Source organism: Malania oleifera, chromosome 9 (assembly GCF_029873635.1).
Source record: "Malania oleifera isolate guangnan ecotype guangnan chromosome 9, ASM2987363v1, whole genome shotgun sequence".
In the NCBI taxonomy this organism is placed as follows: Eukaryota; Viridiplantae; Streptophyta; class Magnoliopsida; order Santalales; family Ximeniaceae; genus Malania; species Malania oleifera.
The window spans coordinates 65,963,219-65,979,006 of record NC_080425.1 but is presented as its reverse complement, the minus strand read 5'-3'; the positions used below and the strand labels follow the sequence as shown (position 1 = coordinate 65,979,006).

Sequence of the window (15,788 nt, the reverse complement as noted above, 5' to 3'; positions counted from 1 at the left end):
GTTCTTCCCAATCAAACAAACCAAATAATTGCCGTAAGAGTGCACCACCACAAAGCTTTCCTATCCTTTCTCTTACCAATGCCCCTAAACATAATAGCACAAAAACCTTTCAATGTGGAGGGGCAACCCAGTTTTCACCAAAAATATAGACTAACTTATTCCAAACAGCCCAAGTGATGGGATAGTAGAGAAACAAATTTGAACGAGACTCCACATTCCTCAAATAGAGGACCATATTGGGTCATTTCTTTTTCAGCATGTCAATAGGGTTGATTTTCTCAAGGATCGAGGTCCAAGTTAAGTCTTTTATTATTTTGGGAGCTTTAGCAAAACATGGCAAAAGGACTTGCAAAAAAATTCCCCAAAAGAACCTACACTCCAAACCCTTTTATCACTAACCAAATGTACATGAAAAGATTTACATGGGAATGCCTTATTCTCCTCTTCCTAAATTCTTCTCTTTCTAATGAAATCTCTTCTTTCACTATCAAAAATAAAAAAGAATTTTGGGTAATGAAAAAAATTTGCAAACACAAGGGATTTTAGGTATTGGCTCAAAGAGAGATCTTTACTTGGCATAACAATGTGAAATTTTTGTTTGAACATCCATGACTTCATCTTTTCCTATGTAAAATTGTGAGACATGTTAAACCATTTTATGTGCACAATTTTTCCATTTATTGTGTTCACATCTTGGTTCTGCGCACTTAGTGGCATGCATGATTTTCAACTTTGCTATTTCATTGCATAACCCATGAAAACTACTGGTGATTTTTCTGAAATTTTTACTAAAATTTTAATAAAAAGTTCTTGAAAACATCTAACTCTATATTAGTTCTCCCCTTTAGGAAAAAGATAATTTTTTCTTCTTCGCTGTAGTTTGGAGTGTTATTCCATTTTTGCTATTTACCTGATGTTTGATTTGCTTCCCTTTCTTTACTTTGAGAAAGAGGCGGTGGACTGTGAAAGCTTGTCTAAAATATTTTAGATACGTAAAATGTAAACATGCTGAGGAGCCGTTTTGGTATCACTATTTTATAGAAATGAGAGGAAGTCATCATGGGGTTTATACACAATCCAGTGTATCAACCAATTTGTTCTCCAGTACAGCTAACTTCAAGGTGTTACATTCTCCAGTACAGCAAACCTTAAGGTGTTTACATTCTTATAGTCCTAAGCAGTGAAAAGCTTCAGTTCAAATAAAACAAACATTTTATTCTTGGAGATAACTACATTTTTTTAGTGAGTTATTAGCATACTATTACCCAATCCAGCAACTCTTTCCATCCTAGATTCAAGGCAAGAGCTAGCAATCAATCTGTAATCAACTAATTTGTTTATATTAATTGAACCCAAAAGGAAACTGGGGAGTTTACAAGACAAGTTAGCACTTCATAACGTCTTTATAAGGATTTTAGTTTGTGCTCATGTGAGAAACTACCAAGCATGATTTTGATGCATGCTTGCAAGTTGTTGGAACAAGAAGAGTGAACCAAGAAGAGCATCCATTTATTTTGCTAACACAAAATTCAGTGACACAAGAATCCATACACTATAACACGTACATCCTCTCTTTGGTGTGAAGAGAGAGTAATAATATTTTTAATCAAATATTCACTTCATTTTTTCCTTAACTAGTGAAGTACACAAAAAGGCACTCAACACTCAACAGGGGTTTCATTTAAAATTAATAATGAGAAGATACCAGTTAGAGAGTCCGGCAGCTCAAAATTTTGGATCTCATTGCAGAATCAGATTGTACGAAGTGGTAATTAGTGAATGCCAGACTAAAGATCTTTTCAAAAAAAAAATCCTGACAATTCACCATCATGTGAAAAATTGTTCCGCCCACAATGTCTCTTGCCTTACATACATATGGCATCAGGAACTCGGGATACGTGTCACTGGTATCGTTTTTAAAATATTTATCGGCACCAAATCATCCTTTTAGAGTAAAAAAAAGATCCTACAAGTATCAGTCAAATCCTAAAAACATGGTGACAATAAAGAGTTATCCACTTTCGAATTTATCACAATTCTGCCAAATATGTAGTTCAACTCCAGAACTCCTAGTTATCGCAAAATCAATGTTTACTTAAACGAGCCGCTAAAAGCTTCCACGACAAAATTCCTTCTAACTCTACCCCAAAAATTAAAGCAAAATAGTAAGAACTCAAGTTATTGGATTAATAACAATAAATAAACCATAGATCCTAATCAGAGCGATCAATTATGCTTTATTTGATTGACTGGGGTTGAAATGCAGAGAGGGAGGCTGAAAAGACTCACGTTCGCGAGTGATTTGTCTGAAATTCTTGTAGTCGCCGCCCTGAGAAGATGTATCAGAATCAGAGAGCGACATGATTGAACTCTGATTATCGCTGTCCTCTCCGCCTGATCGATTGATCGAAAATGGAAATCAGAGACGGATCGTTCTGGTTAAAGTCCAGAGGGAGGGAGGGAGGGAGAGAGAACTGCGAAAAGAGCAGGGGGTTTTTGAGAATTTTCTTCTCGCTCCTTTCTAATTTTTTAAAAAGGTTAATAATGGGGTTGCGGCTGCCGTGTTGACAACCCGACGTCGAACGATCCAAGCGACATTTCGGTTTCGGGTTTGGGCTCCAACACGATAATCGGGTCGGTCTCGGGGCTACGAAATGTGAACGCTACCGTTATGTAATGAAGTTACCATTATGCCCTGAACTTTCCCACATTTTCTTTGGTTTAGTTGAAATTTCACGCCAAAGAGAGTCATTAGAGGGGTACGGATGAGGCGTGCCTCCGCCAAAACTACGGGTTAAATCCAGGAAGATCCAATTTTATCTCTTTTTATTTGAATTTGAAAAAGAGAACAAAAAACGGTAGAGCCGAGATACGAATCCCATGCTAGGAAGAAACTTCTTCCCTCTTATCTGTGGAAGCTTCTCCGTGTGCAAGGAAATGAGAAAGGTTTGTGCAATTTGACACGGGCACGAATCAATCATTCAACATGGTGCCAAGTCCTTAAAGTACAGCTTTGAAAGTGGAAGTCTGTTCTTGCGTCTTAATTAAAGAGCAGTTTTTATTGAAGTGGGGGAGGGTTTATAGAATAGCAGCTCTTCAGAAGTACAGATTATAGAACTAATCTCTTGGCCAATATTGTACAAGAATGATTGGTTAAATTTTGGGACATAGAATTCGAATTTTAGATTTAAATCGGTGTGAATTTGTATAAGAATATATAATTGTATTGAATTTGTTCTAAACTCGCATAAAATTAAACTTAAATCGTGAAATTTATGCTCTTAACCCTACTTTGATATTTCTAGTAACTAATAGGAGCAAACGTATAAATAACAAATGTGTGTTTGTGATTTTAAAAAGATACACAAATTAAAAGTAGTCAAGCCGTGAAAGGATCTAAATTCCATTGGTTATGAAAAAAAGAGGCATTCATATAAAATTTTTATACATTGACTCTTGTTGGCACCCTATTTTGTGCGGGTAAACATAAAATTTGTTGGAAATGTGCCTCATATTTAAGTGGAATGCATATACCAGGGAAGCATCGTGAAACAAAGAATAAGAGAAAAGTTTGCAGGAAGAACCCATCGACGGTTTGGCTAAAACTATTGATGGTTTCATTTGGCGTAGGTCACAAAATTTGAATTTGGAGATCAGTAGATTAGGAGGATTGGAGGATTTTCCTCTGAGGATTGCTACAGGGATGATTTAGATAGGTTCTAAGGTTCTTGTACGCTTAGCGTTTATATATAATCATATTTTGTAACCCTAGTTGTAAGCTTGATATTGTGATAGTGAAAAATCCAATTGCTGCTCCCATGGACGTAGGCACATTGTCGAACCACATATATTTTGTGTCTTTGATTATTTCTTTCATTGATTATCTTTGTGAGTGATTACTTGTTCTGCATTGTTCAACATTGAATACTTGCATTGCTTGTTCCATGATTGTTTCGAGTCTGTGTGAGGACTTTCCCCTACGCATTCGCACCAACAATTGGTATCAAACCGTCAATTGTACAACAATTGGTATCAGAGCTATTAGTGGCAATGGCTGGGATCTCTTCAGTGAAATTTGATGTTAATAAGTTTGATGAAACGGGAAATTTCAGACTTTGGCGGAGGAGGGTTAAGGACTTGAGCAACAAGGTATGGTGAAGACACTTTACAAAAAGAAGCCGAAAGGCATAGATGACATGAGTTAGAAGGAGTTGGAAGCGAAAGTTGTGTCCATTATCTGGCATTGTCTAGCCGATAACGTGATGTATCACGTCATGGATGAGGAATCGCCGGCAGCAATTTGGCTGAAACTGGAAAACCGATACATGTCCAAGTCATTGACGAACAAATTGTATCTTAAACAAAAGTTATATTGGCTTAAGATGGCAGAGGGTTCAGACTTGACTCAACACATCAACACATTCAATCAGATCATTAGCGATTTGAAATGAGTTGATGTGAAGTTCAAGGAAGAAGACAAAGCATTGATGTTGCTTAATTCCCTACAAACTTCTCCTACATACGAGAATCTAGTTACGACTCTGACTTGGGGGAAAAAATCCTAGAGCTGGAAGACATCATGAGTGCATTACTGGGGTTCCATCAGAGGAAGAAGGCCAATGATGAGGGTTCACAAGATGAAGGGCTCGTGGCGAAGGGGGATCAGGATTGTGGGAGGACAAAGTTTCAGGGTGGATTGAGCAACCATAGGGCTCGGTCCAAATCTACGAAGAGGAAGGATGTGCTGTGTTTTAAGCGAGGGAGAAAAGGGCACATAAAACTCGATTGTTTGAAGAGGATGAAGGGGAATGCTAAAAACAAAAAAAGGTCATCAAACACAGCGAATGAAGTAAAAGAAGGAGATTTTGGGAGCGATGATGGTGATATGCTCTCGGTTTCATCTAGCATGGATGAGTTTGCATATTCTTGGATCTTGGACTCGACATGTTCTTATCATATGACGCCCAACAAGGACTAGTTCACTATATACAAATTGGTGAGTTTTGGTTCCGTTCTTATAGGAAATGATGTTGCATACAAAGTTGTAGTGATGGGAAATATCATAATCAAGATCTATGATGGTGTGGTGAGGATGTTATGTGATGTGAGGCACGTACTGGAGTTGAGAAAGAATCTGATTTCGTTAGACACCTTGGATTGTAATAGGCTTAGTTACAAATCTGAAGGTGGGGTAATGAAGGTGAGTAAGGGCGTTCTAACCGTGATAAAGGGGAAGAGAGTGCCGAGAAATATATACACATTGCTAGGTACTACGGTTGTAGGTGGAGCTGCAGCCGCTAAGTCTGAGTTTGACAATATCGTTTTGTGGCGTATGCATTTAGGGCATATCAATGAGCATGAAATGAAGGAACTTCACAAGAGAAATCTTTTGAAGGGGGTCAAATCATGTAAGTTGGATTTCTACAAGTACTGTGTGTTTGGGAAGTAGAATAGGGTTTAATTCATGACATCCACGCACAAGACGGGGGGAATACTAGACTATATTCATTCGGACGTTTGGGGACCGGTGAGAGTGGCATCACGAGGGGGACATGTGTACTTCGTGAGTTTCATCGATGATTACTCACGAAAGGTTTGGGTGTACTTCATGCAACATAAGCCAGTGACGTTTTCCAAGTTTAAATTGTGGAAAGCTGAGGTAGAAAACCAAACTGGGAGAAAAGTTAAGTTCCTTAGGACAGGCAATGGAACTGAGTACTTGAACTCGAGTTTCGAAGAGTCCTACGAGCAACATGGCATAAGGAGGCATTTTACAATATGCCGAACACTACAACAAAATGGCTTGGCAAAAAGGATGAACCGAACCCTAACTAAAAGGACTCTGTTTCTTAGGTTGAATATTAAGCTCGAGATGAATTTCTAAACTTAGACGGTTAATATGTCTTGTTTTTAGTAAACAAATCACGAAGAGCTAGCATCACAAGATGGGAAAGTTGCTGAGGAGGGGTGGACAGGTAACGAGGTAGGCTACTCCAGACTAAGAGTATTTAGGTGTCCAACCTATATGCGCATTCATAGTGAGGAGAGATCAAAGCTTGAAGCGAAGTCTAGACGGTGCACCTTTCTGGGATATTAGAAATGCGTGAAAAGCTTCAAGTTGTTGGATCCAGTGGCAAACAAAGTGATCATTAGTAGAAATGTGGTTTTCGATAAGTAAGTCATGTTGCGGCGTATTCAGGAGGAAATAGATAAATAGGTGCCAGAAAATCGTAGCAGCAACAAGCATGCGATTTAGGTGGAATTATAGACTCAAAGCAGAAACGCAGGGAGTTCTAGCTCGAGAGATTAGCTAGTGGTGCAGGTGGAGTCAGAAACTCTGGGTGGAGATGATGGTGTTCAAAACACAAGGAGTTCTAGCTCAAATAACCAGCAGTAGCATTGTAGCATTGTAGCTTAATTACAGACAGACCCATATGCATCGCCAGGGCACCCCCCAAGTATGGTTTTTATGATCTGGTATCTTATGCGCTTATCACTAGTAGCGGGGATCCTACTATCTTTCAAGAGGTTGTGTACAGCCAAGAGAAAGGTAGTTGTATAGGCGCTATAGTGGAGGAGATGGAGTCGTTGCATAAGAACTAGATGTGGGATTTGGTGGAGCTTCCTGCCGACATGCGGGCGATTGGATGTAAGTAGGTGAACAAGAAGAAAGAAGCAATTTTAGAAAATGAAAGAGAGAAGTACAATTCTTGCTTGGTAGCAAAGGGGTACTCACAAAGGAAGGAAGTAGATTATGATGAAATCTTCTCCTCTGTGGTCAAGCACACTTCCATCAGGGTAGTGTTGGGACTAGTGGCACAACATAATATGCATTTGGAGTATATGGACGTAAAGACGACATACCTCCATAGTGATCTATAGGATCTGATTTACATAAGACAGCCAGAAGGGTTTGGCCAACCAAGATAGGAGCACTTAGTCTGCAAACTAAAGAAGTCACTTTACGGGCTGAAGTAGTCTCAGAGGCATTGATACAAAAGTTTTGATGCCTATATGATCTGTATTGGCTACAGGAGGTTTGAGTACAATTGTTGCATCTATGTGAGAAGTCTTGAGGATGGATCTCTCATATTTATGTTGCTTTATATTGACGACATGCCAAATTCTGCTAAAGACATGATGAGGTGAATTAGTTGAAAACTCTGTTGGGAGAAGAGTTCAAAATGAAAGACTTGGGTGCAACTAAGAGGATACTTGGCATGGAGGTTCGCAAGGACAGAGATGCAAAGAGACTAAGGTTATCTCAGATCGGCTATGTGGAGAAGGTGTAGGAGAGGTTTAGCATGACTAATGCTAAACCGGTGAGCACATTGCTGGTGAGTCATTTCAGGCTGTCTACCACCCAGTGCTCTAAGACGGACAATGAGGTTCGTGACATGTCGAAGGTCCCCTATTCTAGTGCAGTGGGGTGTTTGATATATGTCATGGTGTGGGCAAACTTGGAACATGCTGTCAGTGTGGTGAGCAAGTTATTTTCAAATCCGAGTTGACAGCATTAGGATGTAGTCAAATGGATTCTCAAGTAGTTAAGGGCTACAACCGAATATGGCATCATGCTCAGTAGACAATAGAGTGATCTGTTAATAATAGGGTACATAGATGCTGACTACACAAGATACTTGGATGACAGGAGGTCTACCACAAGGTACATATTTATCCTTGTGGGAGGACCTATTTGTTGGAGGTCTATGGTGTAGTCGTACATTACTTTGTCTACTATTGAGTCGGAGTACGTGGCATTAGTTGAGGTTGTCAAGGAAGCATTCTCGCTCAAAAGATTGGTCAGGGAGCTGAGTGTCCAGTAAGGTGGAGTTCAGCTGTAGTGTGATAGTCAGAGTTCCATCTACTTAGTGAAGAATCAAGTGTATCATGAGAGGACAATGCACATTGATGTGAAGTTTCACAAAGTTAGGGAACTGATTGCTTCAGGTGAATTTCTACTTGAGAATGTTCACACATTTGACAATGCAACTGATATGCTGATGAAGTCCGTCACAACGGACAAGTTCAAGCATTGCTTGGACTTTATCAACGTCTCCAGGTATTAGATGAGAGACAATCTCAATCTACTGTCCCAAAAGGAGCAGCGGTTATGCTTTCGAATTTCTCCTAAGTGATGAATATTTTTCAAGGTGGAGATTATTGGAAATGTGTGAAATTAGGTGTAATCCCAAGAGGGGGTGAATTGGGTATTTTAAAATTTCTAAGTCTTTAAGTCCTAATATTAAAAATGGCACAACAACATAAACACAAGTTAGAGATACGCAGATTTCAGTATTACACAGCCTAAGAGATCCAAGTTATGTATTCCACAACCAATCAGTATTTCCCAATCAATCACAAGAACATAAAATACTTAAGACATACATAATAGGTATATATAAAATAGATAGTCAAATGCAAACGAAAATAAAAATGAGATAAGGGAAAAGAGATACACACTCCAGTTTTTACAAGGTTCAGCCAACCCGACCTACGTCCTCGCCTTGGGTAAACTACCTAAGGATTCCACTATACCGCTCCTTAACTAGGGATGGAGCTTCCCGTTACAATCTGCTGCTTACAAGAGCCATAGCTTCCTCCTTACAATCCACTACTTATAAGAGGTATAGCTTCCTCATTCTCGGTTCACAACCCCAACCGTAAATACAATGGATAAATAAAATTTTCGGATACACTCGGATGCTTCTCAACAAGTTAATGTGTACAAGTTAAATCCTAAACACTCTCACAAGATATAAATTGAAGCTCAATGGAGTAAATGTGTTGATCTTAATATGATTTTGTAATAAAAGAATATATGATCTTTGTATAAAGATATGTATAATGAGTTTCTCAAAAGATCTAAACCCAATACGATATATCTTCAAAGAATACCTTTTCAATAATATGTATGTTGAAGATCTAGGGTTTGCTCTCAAATATCTTTTTGTAAAAACAAGAGAATATGAAATCTTTGGATAAAAATATGAAAGTGAATGCATCAAAGATTTAGGCCCTAGTATAACCTTTTTCCTAAAAGATTTATCAAACAATGAATATATGGAAAAACTAGGATTCTTGCTCTCAATAAAATATTAAATATAAAAGTATATGAAAAAAAAAAAAACTTCTAAGATGAAGATTGAATGCCCAAATAAGATACTTGTTTATCAAACCTCAATATCAAAATGTTTGCAAGATATGAGTATATAAATGCCCTTTGAAAACTGAGAGAATGCCCAAAAATGTCTGAATGCGATAGAGTGTCAACAAAAGGTCTCGGTATATGTTTCTAGGGTTTTTAGGATTGATATTTATAAGTACTTTTGGCATCTAGACATTTTCTAACCGTTGGATCATTGAAAGATATTTTAATGAAAAAAAAAAAATTTGCCCATTGAGCGCTGGAGCGTTATTCTGCCCGATAGACTCGTTGACGAGACTGGGGGATTCGTTGATGAGTGGTCTGTATGAGAAAGTTAGGGTCTCAGTATTTTCTCATCGATGAGGACATGCGTTAGTCGACAAGAGGCCTTCAGGCATTTGTCGACGAGGCCAGAGGACTAGTCAACAAGTTCCCTATTATTCAACCCTATTAACCTTCTAAAATGCAAATCCAACCTATGACAAGTGCATATGAATATTTCATGAAAAGCATGCATCTTAGGGTTCGTTTATTTGTCATTTTGAGCTTCCAACTATATTTTATGCGACATGTAAAAACAAATATGACTAAATGCACATTACAATTGAGAAACTGAATTATCTTCATCCTTTTGCTCTTCTACTTCCATGGGATGAGTCAAGCCGTATGCGCTTCAAGTTCCTCATAACTTCCATAGCATTCTTACCATACATGCGTGCTAAGTAATGATCCTTTTCAAAATCTCAATACACAAGTAAGATACTATGTGATTTGTCATTATTAAAATAAGATTGGACTCATAGAGTTAACAATCTCCCCCTTTTGATGATGACAAATACATTAGCAATAATTTGGGTTTAGCCTAAAAAGCTCCCCCTAAGAATATGTATGATAAAAAATATTGCAATGTAATCCAAACATATTGAGAGTGAAAACAATAAAATTTTCAATATGCAATTTAGAAACAGTTTGCATAGTTAAATCTCCCCCAAGTTTTCTTACTCAAGATATGCCTAATTTTGTTAGGAAATATTTCTCCCCCTTTTGACATCAACAAAAAGGGCAAAGGCAAAAGGATATAAACATTTAAAAGAATCTTTAGCTTAAAGAAATTTCCTTTTTGACAAAAACATAATTGTTTTGAAGAAAAATTTACATGTTGAGCACAAAACAGTATTGCAACCAACATTTATACAAGCATACAAACCATTCAGTTCAGTATAGTCCAAAATTCATGCTGTGATCAAGATGCATCAACTATCCATAAAAGAGTATAAGTGTAAAATAAGATAAAGTTGTAAGAATGCTTAATTTTCAGAGCTATAGTATTTTCAAATTGAGTTGCTCCCCCTTAGTTATGCACTCCAATATATCTCTTGGCAACTTCTCTACTGTACATCAAGCCTAATTCACGTCTGATTAGGATAAACCTATCCTCCTGAAGTGGTTTTGTGAATATATGGGCCCACTGCTCATTTGTGCACACAAACTCAAGTGTCACATCTCCCTTTTGCACATGATCACGAATAAAGTGATGTCTTATTTCTATGTGCTTAGTTCGTGAATGTGATATGGGATTCTTTGAGATATTTATTGCACTAGTATTCTCACATTTTATGGGAACATTTTCATAGTGCAATCTTTTGACTTTTTGAGTCTGATGGGTTTTGATAATGAAAAACCCCAAGTTTCTTATGGGTGTATCCCGTGTTTGAGCAGGTTTGATATGTTAGCACACACATAAGGAGACTGAAAATGGAAGCTAAAAGAAACTCGAAGGACATGTACATCAGCTGGCGTATTCCAAGGAAGTCACAAGAGTAAAGAAGATTGAAGACATTTAAATTTCACTTCTATATCATTTAGTTTTTCTATTTGGTTTGTAATAGTAAATAGGAAATGGTCTATAATAATTAATGCAGTTCATGCATGATATGGATAAAAGCTTAGTGATGACCATAGATTGACTATAAGGGGCCACAGAACCTTAGGGATCACCAAAGGTCGACCGACGCTGAATTTTTTAGGGTATATGCTCAAAAGACCTAGACTAACCTTGGGACTCCCTATACTTCATAAAAATATGCCCTATAGTCTTAACATTAATCATCATATGAATAGGGAAAACTTTATAAGAGAAAAAGGACCGAAATGCCCAAGGATGGCATGTTCGGTCGACCGAACTCAATTATACTAAGATCCTCTGTCGATCGAACCCCAATTGGGTCAACATGTTGACCACTCGGTCAATTGACGAGAAGTGTATAGGCAAAACCTAGTCGACTGAACCTCCCGAGGTCAACAAATTGACTCTTCGATCGACTGACCAGGAAACGAACTCCAATGCTTTGGTCGACCAAACATCCTTGAGAGAAGCCCCAACGACCCAGTTGAACGAACCTTGTAGTTAAAATTGACCCGATCGACCGAACTACGCGGTTTTGGAAAATCGCCTTTGAACCTCTTAAGTACAGTTGACCATCTTCGTAGTTCAAAATTCTCTCGGTTTACCTAACCCAGCCACTCGGTCAACCGAACCTTAAGTTCAGTCAACCGGTGCTCTCGGGTTAGCGAGAATTACCGAGGTTAAAACACGGTTAAAATTTTATTAGTCTCATTTAAACTTTTCCAAAAATCCCTAATATATCCCTAACGATCAGATTTCCTAAGAAGTCTATATATACCCCCTCATAACTCAAAATTAGCAAGATGATTAGTTAGAAAATCCTCTTAAAATTTTAAATCATTTTTCATCTTCCTAAGCTTATTTTTCATCCTCTCTATGTTATATATTCAAAAAATCATTTTCAAGAGAGTATTCTTTATCTTGGGCATTTTATTTTTACAAATCATATTACTTATACTCTCATATTCCATTATTTTCAAAATCATTATCTTGAGAGTAAATCCTAAGTTTTCTCCATATATTTTCATTGATAAATATCTTTGGAGAAAAACTTGTTTATTGCTTGTGAATCTTGCACACATGTTTCAAGACTTCAAAGGCTCATATATTTTTTATTGCAAAATTATTTTTGAGCAAGAATCCTAATTCCCCTAAGCTTTATTTGAAAAACTAGTTTTTTGGTAAAACTCCCAACATATTGAAAAGAGTACCTTGAGCATATTTTTATTTTGATATATTTGCTTGGAAGGTCTCTTACTCTTGTTAGTAAGAAAATCATTTTTCACACTTGGTCTTTATTGAGAAATTTTTTTTAGTGAAAAATACATATTCTCACATTGAGCTTTAATTCATATCATATGTGAGTACATTATTTGGTTGAGCATATTGGTGCAAATTAGTTTAGAGTAAGAAGAACTTTATGTTGATTAAGGTGTAATCCCAAGAGAGTGGGGGGGGGGGGGAATTGGATATTAAAAAATAATCCACTTAATTTCCTTTTACATACTTCTTATAAGTTTACCAACTACTTCTAGTTGCTCAATTATGTGTGAGTGTGGCAATCCTATCTATGCATGCAATATACTCAATTTAAACATAAAGCAAAAAATAAAGAGTAAAAGGAAGAGAGAAGACAAACGCGATTTTAAGAGGTTCAGCCGACTTGGCCTACGTCCTCGCCTTGAGCAACCACTTAAGGATTCACTAAAAACCCTGCTCCTTAAAGTGGAACGGAGCTTCCCTTACAAACCGCTGCTTACAAGAGGTACAGCTCTCTCCTTATCCGCTGCTCACAAGAGGTATAGCTTCCTCCTCACACCCGGTTCACAACCCGAATCGTGTTTACAATGAAATCTGAAAATAACACTCAAAACAATGCTTCTAACAAAAGCTTGTGAGTACAATTCAATTTCCTAGTATATTAACATATGATATAACTTGAAGCTCAAGAATGTATGAAAAATGATACAATCTTTTGATGTATGATATGTGTCAACATACAAATTCGTATTTAATCAAAACTCCCAAATGAAAATATATTTGGAATGCTTTGGAGTCCACTAGGGTTCTATATTCACTTTGTAAAGATGCATAAGTATATTTGAAGTGAGCTATTTAACAAAACTTTGACTTGAATTCAACTCAACAAAAATCACAAAGTTTTCCTTCAAGTTCCAATATTTTAAGCAAAGTAGGTTTTTCAATAAGAAGCCCAATGAACAATATATATAAATATGTGTTTATATACTTCTTGAATCGCAAATCAATCAACCAAGCTAACAAGTTTTTCTCAAAACATGATCTTTTCAAAAATCAGTTTTATATGTGAATACATACTCAAGATCAAAACCTCTTCCTAATGACAAACATGTAAGAGATGAGAGGTTCTTGAAAAGTAATAACTTGACATATCAAACCTTAATACTGGATTAAAGTTTAGTTGGATGAATGAATGCCCTTTTGATTTCAGTAGAGATTTTCCCAACGAAGATGGAAGAAGATTGAAGTGTAGAAAATCAGCTCTAGGGTTCAAGTCTTACAATGAGATGTATATCTTTCTTGTTGTGTCTCTTACCTTGTGTTCTAGGGTTTAGATATTCATAATATATATTATATTACCCTTAAAATTAATCTCAGCCGTTGGCTCAATAAGATACTTCGCGTGTCTTTTTAATAAAGAACTGATTTTTAGGCTTTCCCGCGAGTTCAGGCAACCAAACTCGACTTCAGGCTCCTGAAGTGTCAACTTCAGGTGCCTGAGGTTCTAAGGTCAAGCGACCGAAGAGCCTCGACCTTGGAGCCTCGGCCAGGTTCTGTCTTCTCCATTTAATTCTTCAAGCGACTGAACTTAATTTTCAGGCAACCGAAGAAATTCTTTAGGCTACTGAGGTTTGAGTTCAGGTGATCGAAGTCCCCATTTTCTCAAATTTTCATTTCTAACTAAAAAATCTGCTTGACTCCTTTTCTTGGGTCTTTCATAAAACATATTTTTCATGATTTTGAAAACATTTCAAGGTCCATGAGAGTTTCCTAATGATGTACATAAAATACATGAATTCTAAAATCATTCTAAGTTATAATGAGCCTCAAATTAAATCATATGAAAATGTTAATACATGAGTTCTAAATATCCTTTCCCAAGATATTCTTGAACTTTGCTGCTTGCATCTTGATTCTCGTACTCTTTGAGTTCCATAGATCTTGCCAAGATTTGTTAACTTTCCGTGCATGCTTAGTGTAAGTCATGTTCACAAACTCAATGCACAGATCAAATATCAAGTGATTTGTCATTATCAAAATAAGATTGGACTTGTAGAGTCAACACTTTACTTGTACGCAGTTTATATTAAATTTGTTGTATTCCAGGCACGGGCCTGAAAAGGGAGACTAGCCCTGGTAAATAGTCCTAGATTGGCTTAAACCCGGTTAGGAAAGTTAGGTGCACCATCTTGGTAAGGTGTAGGTTGAGGTCAACCCTGCTAATTGACCTAGTTGTAACCGGTGCCGCTCCACCCATTAAGTGAGCATTAGTGGAATCCTCGAGCTTGCGAGCTAGAGGCGGGGACATAGGCACAATTGGCCGAACCTCAATAACATGACGTGCGTGTACTTCATATTCTCAGCACTTTATATTCTTGCACGTGTATGTTATAGCGCATGATTTAATTTTCGCATATTATCTGCACATACCCTAAGTTGTGAAATACTGCTATTGAATTAGCTAAACCTAAGAATAAATTTAACACCCAATTCACCCCCCTCTTGGGAATACACAAATTCCAACACAATCCATAGTCCATGAGTTGTTGCTTCATCTAAAGTGTTTGAGCACAACAACTCCCAACGACTATATATTCAGTCTCAACTATGGATAGTGCAACTGAGTTCTATTTCTTAGAGAACCAAGAAACTAGATATTGTCCTAAAAAGTGACAAGTGCTACTCGTGCTTTTTCTATCTATTTTACTACCAGTAAAGTCAGCATCAGAGTAACTTACAATCTCAAAAGAAGTGTATTTAGGATATCATAATTGTAATAACTCAAGGAATTTTTTAGCATCTCGTCGACGAACACAGGGGATTCATCGACGAGGATATAAGAGGAGCTTGTCGAAGAGGATAGGTTACGTTGATGAGAAAATACCAATAGAGGTTTTTGGGGTAGTCTAAAATTTGTCAACGAGGGAGGAATTTTGTCGACGAAATTCCTTAAGGACTCGTCAATGAGATGACGTGTCTTGTCAGTGAATCCGAGGCTATAAATATTGAAAACCCAAATTTTTCAGTAGAAAACTGGCGCAAAAAACTTCCTTTTTCTTACTCTAAAATGTCTCCCACTCCTTATCTCTTTGATTCTGGGTCCATTGCTCACTGGATTAAAGATCTGAGGCCACCACGACGCTCCTGACGAAGTTCTCTACAAGTCTACTAGAGCTGATCGTTGGTGGAGTTAGTTTGGAATTCATCCCAAACTCAGGGTGAGGTGTCTTATTTAGAATATGTTTTCCCTGCAATTATAGGAAATGTTGTATGTAGGAAAATACTGATGTTTTGTTCTGGGGGATGTCTTTTTCAGGGTATTGAGTGGAGAACCCTATGGGTGTAGGGCTAGAGTTCAATGAAGGATTTTTAGAAACTAGGTAAGGGAAATATGCTATGCTAGGAAATTAGAATATATTAATAGAAATTTTATGAACATGCATGTATACTAGTATTTATGTAGTTTTCATAGAA

At 37.3% G+C, this 15,788-nt stretch overlaps 1 protein-coding gene across 2 annotated transcripts in view; it reads right to left on the bottom strand.

Annotated features, from left to right (window-relative positions):
* LOC131164543 (SNARE-interacting protein KEULE) overlaps nt 1–2,540 on the bottom strand; it is an 86,425-nt gene extending 83,885 nt beyond the window's left edge. For both annotated transcript variants that reach the window (XM_058121813.1, XM_058121814.1), the window contains exon 1: nt 2,290–2,540. In XM_058121813.1, the coding sequence (XP_057977796.1) occupies nt 2,290–2,362 (73 nt within the window). In that variant the 5' untranslated portion in view covers nt 2,363–2,540. The remainder of the gene's footprint in view (nt 1–2,289) is intronic.
* Between the last annotated feature and the right edge of the window lie 13,248 nt (nt 2,541–15,788).